At 40.4% G+C, this 14973-nt stretch overlaps 1 protein-coding gene across 1 annotated transcript in view; it reads left to right on the top strand.

Moving 5' to 3' along the window:
• Positions 1-14973, top strand: part of SLC44A5 (solute carrier family 44 member 5) — a 70541-nt gene that overhangs the window by 46385 nt on the left and 9183 nt on the right. The window contains exons 10-19 of the mRNA XM_021404863.1: positions 1105-1217; positions 1786-1917; positions 3028-3127; positions 4773-4865; positions 5861-5948; positions 6665-6927; positions 9543-9637; positions 10027-10130; positions 11372-11445; positions 13567-13637. Of these exons, the coding sequence (XP_021260538.1) occupies positions 1105-1217; positions 1786-1917; positions 3028-3127; positions 4773-4865; positions 5861-5948; positions 6665-6927; positions 9543-9637; positions 10027-10130; positions 11372-11445; positions 13567-13637 (1133 nt within the window). The remainder of the gene's footprint in view (positions 1-1104; positions 1218-1785; positions 1918-3027; positions 3128-4772; positions 4866-5860; positions 5949-6664; positions 6928-9542; positions 9638-10026; positions 10131-11371; positions 11446-13566; positions 13638-14973) is intronic.

Here is a 14973-nt window from a genome sequence, read left to right as displayed (position 1 = left end):
GAGACTGACTGGCATTGGTCAGCAAGTGGTGAGCAATTGCATTGTGCATCACTTGTTCTGAATATTCTTATATCGTTATTTTTTACTTATTTACCCTTCCTTTATCCTGTCTTTATCTCAACCCATGGATTTTACCTTTTGCTTTCAATTTTGTCCCCCACCTCACTGAGAGGGGAGTGAGCAAATGGCTGTGTGGTGCTGAGCTACCTGCTGGGTTAAACCACAACAACAGTCAAACTGCTTTCAAGTTTAATTAATCTGTATTCAATACCAAATTCTGCTATAGCAGCTGCCAAAAATTCTGAGAAACATTAGTCCAAATCATCTAAACTGGGATTTTGTTGGAGGGAGGTATTATTCTTACTGCTTTATTCACATTGCTTTCGAAGACCTCACTGAGTAAAAAAAGCATTTTGCAGTTTTTGCCTTTCTGACTTGCTTTCTGGGAGAGAAGTATTTCCTTGCTACAGACTTGAGGAAGAGAAGACAGTCTATAGATGTCTTGTGTAGGTATCCTATTGACAGGTCATTTATAAAAGTCAGCTCTTAACAGTTTCCTTTTTGTGTATCACAATACTCTGGTCATTCCATGTCTTGATGGGTAGAGATAATCACTGTTTTTATTTCTTAACTTGTTTGTCTTTTTCTAGCAAAGCTCCTTGAATGTTACTTTACTAGCGTTGTTTGTTTCCAAGTAGAAATTTTTAACAAAGGACATAAAAGAGCAACATCCCCACACGCAGGTATTCCTCTGCTTCAGCTTTCTGTACATCAAACCATATCCTGAAAAAGGCGCTGAGTTGTTCAGCTATTGCCAATGACCAAAGAGTCATGTTTGGTACTAGCCTCATTCAGCAAAGCTGGGAAGCTAGTGTATACAAACATTTCTACACCTGCCCTGTAAGACTATTGCATTTAAGTTACTCATTTCTAATAGCAGACGATATCCAAAAGGTTGTATTTCATAAGGAAGGTTTTGAAATACAGATTTACAAATAATTCTCACATGAGACAAAATGACCTTCATTTGGAATAACAGAGGTGCATGAAAGGGAAGATTCTCACACTTCTTTCACTTTTTGTTTCTGTCTCTTATGTCTCCAGTGGGCTGTTCATTGCAATGATTGTGAGCCTGCTCTTCCTTGTGCTGTTGAGGTTCACAGCTGGGGTTCTCTTTTGGATTTTCATCTTTGGTGTGATTGGAATTATAGGCTATGGTAAGTGTAATCTTCTAGCCTCTGAGGCTGTTTCTCCTTATTGCTTAAGTTTGGGCAAGGAAAATCAGTAATTATATACATTTTACAACAGGGAGAAGTAATATATGGTTTTGGACGTGGTTAATTGAGAAGGGCTTAAATGGCAGCAAAACTTTGTGGGAATTCAGCTATGCTGTCACAACAGCAGGTGCATTTACCTGAGTTATCTATCCATGGTGCACTTCCTGTTCATTTGTGCTGATATTTCTTTTTACATATGTGATTTTATAGTTTAGTGGTCTCACGGTAATGCATTTTCAAGAAATTTTCAATGCGTGTTCAAGAAACATTTAGATGTAGTGTTGAGAGACGTGGTTTAGTGGGGTTATTGGTGGTAGGTGGATGGTTGGACTAGATGATCTTGTAGGTCTTTTCCAAGCTAGCTAATTCTATGATTCTATGATTTTTGTTTTTTGCTTACCTGACATGATGCTGAGGACAAAACACTTGGCTTGTAAAAGATTATTTAAAAAAACTGGTCTTCACAGTCTTTAGAAATACACATTTTATATCGATTGCTTTTTAAAAGGCACCTGGCATTGTTACTGGGAGTATGATCATCTCAAAGGAATACCTGGATCTGACCTCACTGTTTACGATATTGGATTCCAGACAGACTTCCGAGTGTACCTACAACTGAGGCAAACATGGCTAGCATTTAGTAAGTGCCCTTTAAAACTGATATCACTTAATGGATATTCAGGAAAATGAATCAGTGTCTTGTTACAGTGTCTGCCTTCTAAACACATCACTCAGAGGTAAGAAGAATTCTTTTTCTTTGTATTGTACAAAATATCTGTTTTCTGTAAGGAAGGTAGTATATTTGGGAAGAGAGGTAATGCAATTATACTGCTGATGGCAGTGAAAAAACTGCTTGTGTATTACACTTCTTCTGTGTTCTGTCTTCATAATGGGAGAGAAGAAGTTAGTCCCGATGAAGTTGCAAAAGGGCATTTTTCTCTCCCAATCCATTTATTCTCCCTCTTTGAGAGCCCCAGAAATGAGATGAATAACTCTGTACATCTTTCTAGAACTCTTTATGATGAGGTCACTGATTTTTTTTTTGAAGGCTGCTCTAAGACTGGAACGACCCTTGACAAATTTCATTAGCCTTGTTTTCAAGAGGCTTCATTGTCTTCTCTTATAGAGGCATGTGCACCTTTATTTAAAACAAAATTCTACTGGAATAAGAGAGCCTTTTTTAATGGGAAATTAAAAAGCTCCTGACAAGTTAATACTCAAACAAAACTAATGATTTAAGTGCTTTTCAATATTAGAACAATATGCGTCAGAAAACCACTCTTCATGAAAAAATTAACTCATCTTTATTTTATTGCATCTAGATACTGCAAACTAGTAGCAGCAAAGCTACTAGTTAACTTGGAAAATGCTTGTTTATGATCAATGTAATTTGTTAAGAATAAACTGTATTTAAGGTCAAATGTTGCAGTCATATTTAAGTGGATGATTATCTTTGCCTTAGAATGCTAACTTCCATTTTTCCTCTAAAATTAGAAATGCTAACGTCAGGGTCCTACATTCTGACTAGTTCCCTATATTAGAATTGCCCTATGCTGGCACTTAGAAAATTGTGACGTGGAATTGGAGATTAGCAGCAGTGAGACAAAAGGTGATCATCTTCAGCAGAGAATCTCATGGAATTCATAAAGAACAGTGTAAAATATAAGGCTGGGGAGTAAAAGCAATTTACAAAAGCAGTGTGTTCATTTGATTCTTGATAAATTTGATTTTTTTCTATTGTTATCTACAGTGATAATACTTTGTGTTGTTGAAATCATAATCATATTGATGCTGATCTTCCTAAGAAATAGGATCCGGATTGCTATTGCTCTGTTGAAGGAAGGTAGTAGGTATGTTTGTCTGACTTAAGATATTTTTTACTTTATTAAAATGATCTCTGGGGTATAATCTTCTTGAGCTTCATCTTGTACAACAAGGTTGGGAGTAAATGCACAATGTTGGATTTGTTGAGAATAATGGATAGTGTATGGAATGCTCATTCTCTGTTGATGAGATTTTGCTTATAAGAGCTTTCTGTTTTGCAAGATGACATTTCTTATATCTCAGTTCCTTGCCTTAGGAGTACATACGCAGTAGTACTATGTGTTCATAGTGCAAAAGGGTGTATCGGCTGAAATGCTAAGCATGGTACAGTATTAATAGCAGCCTGGGAACCTATATCTGCCAACCTTGCTCTGTGGCTGGATTGTCTCCAAAGTGATGTACTGGTGGTGGAGTGTTACACTGGCTGTTATTTAGAAAAGACTGGATTCTTGTGGCTTCAATAAAACTTATTTGTGGACATACATAAATCTGCAGGGACTTCCATGACCAGATGTTGTGAAATGGCTCAGTCCAAGGCATTTCTTGTGCACTGCATAAGGCTGTGTCCTCCTTTGTGTCTCTTTATGTACTTATGTATTTGTAGACTCAGAACTTTGCATGTACCTCTTAACATCTTGATTGCATGTGACAGCTCCATTACACTCCCCCACAGCATTTACTGGTTTAGCAGCAGCAGCTGAGTAAATTTGTCACCTTTTACATTCTGAAAACTGCCTCCTCTAGAACAAATGGCATCTGAAGTTCCATATATTGTACAAGAAAAACCACCAGCAATAGGGACTAATAGGCTTGTGATAAGCTTATGGAGTCAATGGAAAGAAAATCTGGAGGAGTGGAAAGAGGCATACATGAGTGTAAAGATAACTTATCTATCAGCTTCAGTGAACAAAAAATGTATTCTGCAGTTTCACATCCAGTGAGACACCTAGCTGAATGTGTTTGCCTGTGAGACACCATGTTACCCAGAGGGACTGTGTCCATTAACTCCCGGAAGAACAGCAGCATCTACTCTGCTTGTTCTAGCCTCAAGAAGTGTTGGTAGATTATCAGCCTCTAACAGGCCTGTTGTAAAAAAAAAAAAAAAAGCTCAACAGTGCAAGGCTTATTGTTCTTTCTGCTTTCCAGCAGACAAACTTCAGCTCATTTATGGCACGTGCAAGGAAAGTCGCATAATCACAGGAAAGTGTCAGAATGTCCTGGAATTCTGAAAGAAAGTTGAATGCCTACCCAAATGAGCTAATACTTAAGGCAGGAAAGGGCTGTGAACGAAGTCCTCAAATACAAAGTAGTAAAGAGTAATTTCAGCCTATGTTGGGTCTGAGCATAGACTGAACAGGCCCTGAGCAGCGTGGAATATGGCAGTAGAGGGTAATGTCTGTAGCCTGGAAAGAGCAGGATCTGTGAAGCAGAAATGGAGTAAGTAGAAGGCAGGCTTGAACATGGCACATGGATGAATTTAGCCAATAAAGTGGAGTGGTAGAAATGCTGAAGATGTGAACACAGTACCTGCAGAATTCTGAGATCCTGGCTCTAGATCATGCTACCACCATCCACAAGTAGCTCAAAGTAAAAAGGATTATATTAAGAGCTGATAAAAAGCTTGTTTCTTAAATTGTTGTAACTTACAGATGTATTTTATTTCTTTCATAGGGCTATTGGCTATATAATGTCTACATTGTTCTACCCAATTGTCACCTTCGTACTCATTGCAATTTGCATTTCCTACTGGGCTGTGACAGCTGTGTATCCTTCTGTCTGTATACCTCTCTGGATAATGTGTTTCTGCTCTAAAAGAGAAGATCATGCTCTGCGATACCACCTTAACCAAACCAGTATCAAGAAGCCTATTTAGGTCACCTGTCACTTGCTGCACTGATGCAGGATTGTTTCTCACTGCACATTTGGGTGCAATGTCCAATTTGGACAGTGGACTTAATTTCTGCCAAGGCAGAAAGGATTGTGCAAGGCCTTGTATACTACCTAAGGTTGACTTTAACAGGTGAAAGAAAGTCCTCAGTGAAGGGAGAATGGGGCATTTAATGTGCTGCATGCTCTGTAGGCCCAGCGTTAATGGTCTCTTAGTTAGCTGGGGAGGCTCCAGGTGGTTTTTGTTCAGGAAAGTGTAGGAAAGGAATGAGAACTTACAGTGCATGGAGTTCTCTCAGCCACCACTGTTTGTTCCTGGAAAAGCAGGGGTTTGATGAGGTGTTGGGAAGGGGAAAATTGCTTTTTGAAAAGAATTTTTTCTTTCACATACCGAGAAGTTCAGATACTGTTGTTCAGGACAATGTTAGTTTATCCTTGTGCTCTGTGTCTACTTTCATCAAAGCAGAATAGTCAAAGAACCACTGCATAAACTGCCTTGCCATAGGTGGGTGTTGAGGAGAGACTGGGGCTGCCTTCAAGGTTATTACAGAATCACAATCACAGAACTGCAGGGGTTGGAAGGGACCTCAAGAGATCACTGAGTCCAACGCCCTGCTAAAGCAGGTACCCTACAATAGCTCACACAGGTCAGCATCCAGATGGGTCTGGAGTATCTCCATAGAAGGAGATTGAGTTCTCTGAGTAATGAGAATATTCTGTCATGTCTTTCAGACCCTCATGTATGTCTGTGCATAGCAAAAATGTTTCTGTTATCTACACAGGTTCTTTAGTGCTAGTGGTTCCCCACTGCAGAGTCTTAAGTTGCTCAAAGCCTGCAGTTCTGTGATTTGTCCTTAAAACATTTCATTAAGTTTTCTAGCTACATCAGGAGAACCTGTGTATAAAGTAATGGCTAATCAAACACTGTGCAAGTATGCAAACCTGACTTGTGACCCGGAGGTAAGTGCAACTAGTGTTTACCTATAGTAAGAATGATACTAATTGCATTTCTTAATTGCTATTAAATGCAATGCTGGTAGAAAACATACATATTTTAGAATAATTGTTCTTCATGTTAAATCTGCAAATAGTATACTTCAGATAACACTCCTTTGTTCAAAGCAATTTACAGATAATGATAAACTAATCACTCTTCTGAACTGTCCTGTAAGGCAGGTGGATATTAATGGTTCTATTTTACAGGGTGAGACAGAGAGGGACATAAACACAGATGTATTTGGAAAGTTGTTTTTGAATTTGCAAAGATTCTATTTCACTGTCTTCACTTTGTTTCAGTTCAAATGGGTGATTTACCCAAGGTGCGGATTTCTTGTTTTCAAATAAGTAGTATATTGTTTTTTACCTGGGTACATCTTCCTTAATGAAACTGAAGTGGTATGTGTATCTTAAAAGGCGACTCCTGAAATTCAAATTCTATTAATTTTGGTTTCAGGCAAGTGATGAACAGCCCTGTTTGCTAACTGCATAGTTTAAAGTCAAGCACCTGCATAAGACATTAACATAAATCCTTAAATACATAAAAAACTTACGTGCTATTGGAGTGCAGTGTTGGATAAGTTAAGGAAACATCAAGCAGAATTATATGATGTATTGTCACTGAACTAGAGATATTCTACACAGAATTCATTGTGTTGTTTCTTTTTCTTTCTATACAGACATTTAACACAACCAATGTAACGAAATTATGCCCGGGTGCTCAGTGTACATTTGCTTTTTATGGAGGAGAAAGCCTGTACCACAAGTACATCTTCATCTTTCAGTTAGCCAATGCCTTTGTCTTTCTCTGGCTGGTAAACTTTGCAATTGCACTGGGTCAGTGTACCCTTGCTGGTGCCTTTGCCTCTTACTACTGGGCTTCTCGAAAACCAGCTGATATTCCACTGTGGCCACTCTTCTCTTCGTTTGGACGGGCAATACGGTAAGACTGCGAAGCTTCATGTGAGCCTTGTAATTTATTCAAGAAGTGCTCTTTTTAAAGTTAGGGAAGCCAGATGGAAAATATAAACTGAAAATGATTAGCCAGAAAGTGTATTATTTTTAGGGGAATAGTGTATCCAGTAGCCCAGTAGGGCAAGGCAGCTGCAGCTCGATGCTGCAAGGTCCAGTCCATTACAAGGCTGGGCGGCTATTCCCAGTAGATGCACGCCCCCAAATACATGTGTGCAACACGTACATGCACAGCTGGATGTGCAGATTGACCTACACACACACAGAGCACTTGCATGAACCAGCCCTGGTGGCTGTTCCCCTCTGTTCAGAGTCCCTTACTGATCAATTTGAAGGTCTGTTGGTATATGTAATTCCCACTTAGTGGACTTTTATTCGATTACATGTATATATAATTGTACATATACTTATGTGTTCAAGGTGCGTATCCCACCAGTAGCCTTAGACACTTGTCTATGCAGTAGCTGCTGCTCAGATCCCCAAACTCTCCAGTTACTGACAGCTGGATGTATGAATCACTGAGGCTCGCTGCTCTGCTCTAGTTGCTCCTACAGACTCCTTTCCTCACTGACAGACAGACAGACACGCACACACCTCTCAGTAACCCCCAGACATTATGGTCTCTGGCAGTTTTCAGAACCCCTGGTTCCTCCAGCAGCCAGCTTCTCCAGGTGCCTTGCTCCTAGAGACAAATGCACAAACAGGTCTCAGCTAATCCACAGATCCTACAATCTCTCCAGCGGTTGACCAGAACCCTCAGATCTCTCTGGTAGCCAGTTCCTCCTGTAGTTTCAGCTTTAGGGAAATATGCACATACTTGGCTCCCAAACTACCTAAGCTACTCACTGGCTGATCAGCCATAATATCTGCTGGCAGTCACACTCGCGTACTCTCATTTGCTCCAATTAATGGCACCACTGTCGCACAGGCACTCTGAGCTGTGGTCTGAGTTGAGCTGCTGGCATGCAGGTCCCTCACTAAGGAAAATAGCTGGAGGTGGGATTTAATAAGATCGGTCAGACTGTGCTGATCATATACAGTGCATGGCTGGAGAAGTTGACTGACCTGTAGCTATTTATATGCATCTGGCCCTTTTTGTCCCTTCATCCCTCACTTTTAACCATGTTCTTTCCTCCTCCAGCTTGATTCCTCCCTTTACCCACCTTTAATTCCTCCTCTGAGCATCTCATAATCTCTGATTCTCTCCCCTTGCAACCCAGAATGTGTCCAATACCCCAAGTTATTAACATCCTCCAGTCTGAAAGGTTCTCAAGGAAGTCAATTCTTGTTGACTCGCCTTGGTGGGTTTTATATCTGAGCCAAGGGACTCATGGCTCTCTTGGGAATGGCTGTCCTTTCCTCTGAGTGTCTCGCTTGGGTTCCTCATCTGCCATTGTGCCTCTGTGCTTGTGGAGGTGAGCTTTTGGTGGGACAATCCTTCTCCTGTTACGGGTCTGGGTGGAGCAAGACAGGGCATCATTCAGGATGTGCACCCCACTATTTTTGCTCTGTGTTCTGTCCTGTGCCCTAACCTACTGTCATTAGAGGCTTAGCTTTTCTCATTAAGTGTGGTGCTTCCTGTCAGCTTAGAGGATGCGCTGATTCATTAAGTGCCTAGCTGACTAATAGAATTTAAGGAATACACACATTTTAAAAACCCAGGTATAAGATTAGTGTGCTCATAATAATCTTTCCTCTCTTGACTTTATGAGATAACTGATTGACAATTCAGCTTATAGCTAGGTTGCTATAATTATCTCCCATGGATACTCTGCCCCGACTAGGACTGACTTTATTCTGGAACAGTTATGTCTTTTCCAAAAGTGCTCAAAGGGCTAGGCTGATAGTGAATGAATTATAGCGATCTAAGTCCTGCTATGCACTCTAGGCAACCTGAGATAAGAATAGTAGAATCATAGAATGGCTTGAGTTGGAAGGGGCCTCAAAGACCGTCTAGATCTAGACCCCTGCTGCTGGCAGGGTTGCCAACCACTAAATCAGGTACCAGCTCAGGCTGCCCAGGGCTCCATCCAGCCTGGCCTCGAGCACTTCCAGGGGTGGGGCACCCACACTTCTCTGGGCAGCCTGTGCTAGGGCCTCACTGCCCTCTCAGTGAAAAATTTCCTCCTGACATTTAATTTAAATCTCCCCTCTTTTAGTTTAAAACTGTTCCCCCTTGTCCTATCGCTGTCTCCTTGTGTTGCTTTTCCTCCTGTTTATAAGCTCCCTTTAAGCACTGGAAGGTCACAATGAGGTCTCCCCAGAGCCTTCTCTTCTCCAGGCTGAACACTCCCAGCTCTCAGCCTGTCTCCATAGGAAAGGTGCGCCAGCCCTCTGAGCATCCCTGTGGCCTTCTCTGGACCCGTTCCAACAGCTCTACCTCTTTCTTGCACTGGGAGCCCCAGGCCTGGACACAGTACTCCAGAGTACTCCATTACAGCTTGGCACAAGCTTTGTGCTTATCAATTTAAGTGACAGCTTGTGCTGATAGAGAATGTGTATTCTGTGCCACTGTGATTAAGTTAAAGTTTTGACGGTGCTAACTATCATGAATACAATCATTAAACAGCATTTCTTTTGTTTTAGATACCATACTGGTTCACTGGCATTTGGAGCCTTAATTCTTGCAATTGTCCAGCTGATCAGAGTAATACTGGAGTACTTGGATCACAAACTGAAAGGTGGGATTTATGAATTGGCACTAGGTTATTTAAAAACTCCTTTGATAAATTATTTCCTTCCTTTCCCCAGATGATTTTTCAGCAATGGAAAGAGATGAATTCCGCATTAGTACTACGTATTGCAGTTCTGTTTGACAGCCAGTGAATTTATGATGATTTACTGAAATTGAGTAAATTGGATCTTCAATGCAGAGTTCACGTGGGACATGAATCTCATCTAACTGAAAGCCATTGAGTTAAATTTGGTTAGGAAGTAGAGTCTGTACCTGGGAGAAAAGAAATAATGTTTCTGCTTTTGCTACAGTTTGAGATTTTTTTTCTCAATATGTTTCTGTGTTCTGGAAGCTGTTCCTAAGTTTTGTCTATGATGTACTTTCTCCTTTTTTCAGGTACACAGAACTCCTTCACTAGATTTCTACTCTGCTGCCTCAAATGCTGTTTCTGGTGTTTGGAAAAATTCTTAAAATTTATAAACAGAAATGCCTACATCATGGTATGTGCTGTCTTTGCATGTGGTCTCCCCTGTCTGGGACACTAAAATACCCTAGCAACTACTAGTTGGTAAACAGCCAGCAGTACTAGAATCTGCTGAATAAATAAAGTGATTTATGGGAGTTTTCAGGAAATGCATGTGGTGCTACGATGGAAAAGTAAGATTTTTTTTTCCTTCTTCTAAACTCTTGCCTTTTCTTGCCTGTCCTTGTCCATTTTCCCTACCCCACAAAGGAAGTGGAAGGGGGTGGCAGTGCTGGTTCAGTTCCTCCTCTGATTCAGCAGCTGGAGTCCTGACTTCAACAGGAATGCTAACTTGTTTTTTATTGCGTGTTGATGCAATGCTTCTGTTTGGAGGCAGTGTTTGAATAAGGAAGTCGGAAGGTGTGGTATTTGTATTTCCTCTAGGAAGGCAAAAACACAAATTCTATTAGCAGCAGCAGTGATGTTACTGGAAATAAATCTTGTTATTTTACCTTCTGGAAGAGAAATTCCAGATTGTCACCTAACTAAATAGGTGCATGTTTCACCTGAGGATGTTCTGACTTGAAATAATTTAAGTGATTGAATGTTAGTCACAGGCATTATCTCAAAGTAAGTGGTAGTAATAGGTCCATTTTGACCCACGTTATAGTATTGTTTTTGAACATCTTGTTTACAGCTGGTAAACTGCACGCCAGAAGAGCTTTCTAGACACTACCAGCTTTGTAGATGTCGCTCCAGAAAGATGAAATGGTTTTGTTCCTCTATAACTTCAGTAGCCATACTTCATGCTGATGTAAATCCACTGACTTTAATACTGATATTGCTGATTTCTTCTTAAGACGGAGTCAGGTCCAAGTCAATACCTAAACAGCTCAACTCCCTTCTGCTCTTCAAGCACCCGTTCCTTTTCTACTGGCTATAAATCTCATGTGGGTAGCTAGCAAAGAGAGAAGAATCCCTCAGCAAGTAGCATTTTTTTCTCTGTTTGGAAAACGAAATTGTGACCTTTCAGGCAACAGATTCATAGAGGGTAGCATGCTCACAATCAGGTGATTTGGAGGAGAAAGATGAGTGATGCTATGTCACAGTCTGGGAAGCACTGAGAGGTAACAGGTGATTGGGAGAAGTGCTTCACGTTCGTGTGAGCATTCCCACGCCGTACACTAGAGGGAGCTGTGCATTACATGCAGTGTGATTCTTAAGTACAAGGAGGTATCCTAATCATTTAAAATACTTAACAGCACTGTTATTTTGCAGATTGCCATATATGGTAAAAACTTCTGCACCTCGGCGAAGGAGGCATTCTTTCTGCTCATGAGAAATGTGGTGAGGTAAGGGGCCATCTCCCAGTCCTTGGAAATGTCAGGATTTGCTGCTGTTGCACTCTGAAGACACGTGTCCTTCCTCTGCCACCTCTGCTCCAACTGTTGATGGTTCTGTCTGTAGGCATGGCCATCACTTCTAATTGTTTGTAAAAGCGAGCTGTCTGGCGTAGTAACCTATACAAAGTTGATCTAACTTAACTGTTTTGTTTAGGTTGCTCTTTTAAAATCCTAAGCACGTACTAGATTGTAAAACTGCCTCTAAGTAACCAGTGGAAGCCCTGTGAGAAGATCTGTGGATAAAAAGCAATTGGATGTTGATAATCATAGAATCATAGAATGGCTAAGGCTGGGAGGGACTGTAAAGCCCATCCAGTGCGTACCATCCTGTGGTGGGCTCGTTGCCTCCCCTTGGTTAAGGTTCCCCAGGGCACCATCCAAGCTGGCTTTGAACACCTCCAGGGCTGGGGCATCCACAACTTTTCTGGGCAGCCTATTCCAGCATCTTACTACTTTAAGTGAAAAAATTCCCCCTAACATCTAACTTAAATCTCTGTTCTTTTAGATAAAAGCCATTTCCCCATGCCCAATCACTATCAGACTGTGCAAAACGTCAGTCTCCCTCCTGATCATAAGCCTTTTTTAAGTGCTGGAAGGCCACAATGAGATCTCCCCAGAGCCTTCTCTTCTCCAGGCTGAACATGCCCAGCTCCCTCAGCCTGACTGCAGGGGAGAGGTGCTCCAGCCCTCTGAGCACCCTTGTGGCCCTGCTCTGGACTTGCTCAAACAGCTTCACATCTTTTTTGTTCTGGAGGGCTCAGGCCTGGACACAGGGCTCCATATGGAAGCACATGAGGGTCGAGTAGAAGGGGACAGTGACCTCCCTCATTTGCTGGCCACTCTTCTTTTGTTGCAACCCAGGATAGAGTTGGTCATTCAGGCTGTAAGCAGACAGTCCAAGCACAGTAAAACTTCTTAAGAAGTTTGTATTATTTAATGGAGGACTGGGAGGAAGAGAAGAATTGAAGAGGATGCTGAAAGAGAGCAAAATGGAAACTGCTTAAGAAAGAGGAGGAAAGGACTGGAGATGGGAGAATAGAATCCATCCGCTCTGTTACCCTGTATTAATATCAGAACAGTGGTGCTGTGTCTATATCAGGTAGTGCCTGTGCAGTGGGAAAAAGAAGGTGCCTTTATTTCCTCTCAGAACCACCACCTCACCGTGCTTTGTATTTCTGTTCTTAATAAGGGCAATAGCTAAAATACGGGCATGTAATTTTATTGTTTTAAACAGATTTGTTTATTTTGTGCATTTTGCTTCAATTCCTGACCTCTCATAGGCTAATAATTTATTCTCTTTAATATTTGTTAATGCTTGTCCATCATGGCAGTCAATACTGTATATTACCATATGCACAGCTGTCAGTGCTGTCATGAGGCTGATGATGCAAAGCTTGTTTTCCATGCCGTTGTTTACCTGCAGTTTCTGATGAGACAGTCTGGCAGGATTTTGAGCAGAAGGTCCTAGATGTTGCTTTCAGCGAAGTCTGCAGATTTACTGTCAGTTTTTCTGTCTGCCTTCATTCATCTGTGACTGTCCCGCTACTTTGAGGCCTCCTACGTTCAGTGTTGTACCATGATATCTTAAAATAGTTATGTAGATTTGGCATGTTATGGAGTCATGAAATGTGGCCTGATGGGACCAAGCGAAAAGAGGACCTACCAACAATCTACATAAAAATTGCTTTTTGTTACGGCGTTTATTTTGCCTCTTGGGCTAGCTCATCTGTAACCCTAATTGAAAGGTTAAAATAAGGATATTTTGACACCTTTGTTTTTTTTAACCAACAAGAGCAGTAAGCAGTTTCCAGGCCTAATTTATTAGGCCTAATTCATTAAGACCTAATTCAGCAAGATGCTCAGGGTTGGGTTTGTTTGTTGCCTCTCTGGATTAAGCTCTAATGAGATTCATCTCAGTTTTGCTTTTCTACGTTGTTACATTGTCAGTCTGTGAAACCAGCAGGAGACAGCTTCTTGGTCACATTTTGTCAGTTATCCATAGATGTAATGAAAAAGAATACAAGTGTATGGTTTGTGATAACTATGTATCATTTGTCCTTTGCTGAACAGAGTTGCAGTTCTGGACAAAGTTACAGACTTTCTTTTGTTCCTGGGGAAAATTCTGGTAGCTGGTGGTGTAGGTAAGATAATCAATTTTTTCCAAATTCCTATTTACTGTTACCTACAAGTATACCTCCCATGTTCGTATATGCTTAGTTAAAGGTTAAGAGGTTCTCCTTGGTCTATTGAACTTTTTTTATTATTTTTTCCCACTTTTTATTCCCTACATGGTTGTGACAGCATCTTTTCTGTAATTGCTTTTATTAGGCTGGCAGGTCTTGCTAGCAGAAGGACTTCTGCAGCCAAAGCATTATAGCTGGATCAAATCAAATTCCTATCCGGTAAATCAGCCATAATCTGTTCTCTCTCCATGAGAACTGAGCAGACGTGCTCATGACATTCACCTGGGAGCACACAGCACACACATGAGAGGAAGTGGTGCAGGTCTGTGGGAGATGGGCCTGAAGTTTTGCCATATTCAATCCCATTCAAAAGAATCTCCAACCAAAGTAAAAGAAATAAGATGTTTCTAATATCCATATAGTTTTTTCTTTGCTATCAGTTAATATAAAAATTTTTTTTTGTTATTTCATGGTTTGAATTGATTTTTTTTTAAGAAAATGAAGTACTTTCAGAAATTCAGGCTGGTAGTATTCCCTTACAGCTTGTCTAAGTTGTGACAGCAGTTTCAAAACGTTGTTTTACGAATAAGCATATTTGTATTCTGTATAGTTCAAAAGGTAACTTGTGAACAATATTTTTAGTAGAAATTGAAAACTAGTACCAAGACCAGATCTAAATTTTTCTGTTGTTACTGTGGAAGGCCTTGCAAGCTGAGGCGCAAAAATGATTTGAAACCTTTTCTGAAAATTAAGCCATGAAACACAGACTCATTCATGCCCTCTTTTTCTCCAAGAATAATTTATTTTGACTACTTCTGCTTTAAATGCAGTGTTTTGTTCTAAATCTATTACTGTGTACTTCATTAGCAATGCCATTTTTTTAATATGAAATAGTTAAGAATTTCTTCAAGCTATAAAATCTAAAGCAGGATTTTGCTGACTGCTTTTATTTTAGAAAAAATCCACTCACTCACCTTTGTTATTATCCCATGTTATTGTCTTTTTCATCATTATTTCTTCATTTTGAAATTAAATCCACTAAAGTGATGAAATAAAACAGCTGTTTAAAGTCTTCCTGGACCTCTGAATATCTTTATGGTAATCAATTCATTTATGTCTCTCTTCTGTTCAGAATACAGATCCAGGAGATAATTAGTATGGAGAAATTTATTTTTCACAAACTCTTCTATAAACCAACCTTGGAGCTACTGTATGTTGTTTCTGTCACATCCCTTCTTAAAGTGTTAAGAAATCAGTTACCCCAGGAATTGCTCATCTTTTGTGCTTCTTGCAG

This window comes from Numida meleagris, chromosome 7 (assembly GCF_002078875.1).
Source record: "Numida meleagris isolate 19003 breed g44 Domestic line chromosome 7, NumMel1.0, whole genome shotgun sequence".
In the NCBI taxonomy this organism is placed as follows: Eukaryota; Metazoa; Chordata; class Aves; order Galliformes; family Numididae; genus Numida; species Numida meleagris.
The sequence above is the reverse complement of the archived record's forward strand: the minus strand, read 5'-3'. Positions and strand labels throughout refer to the sequence as shown.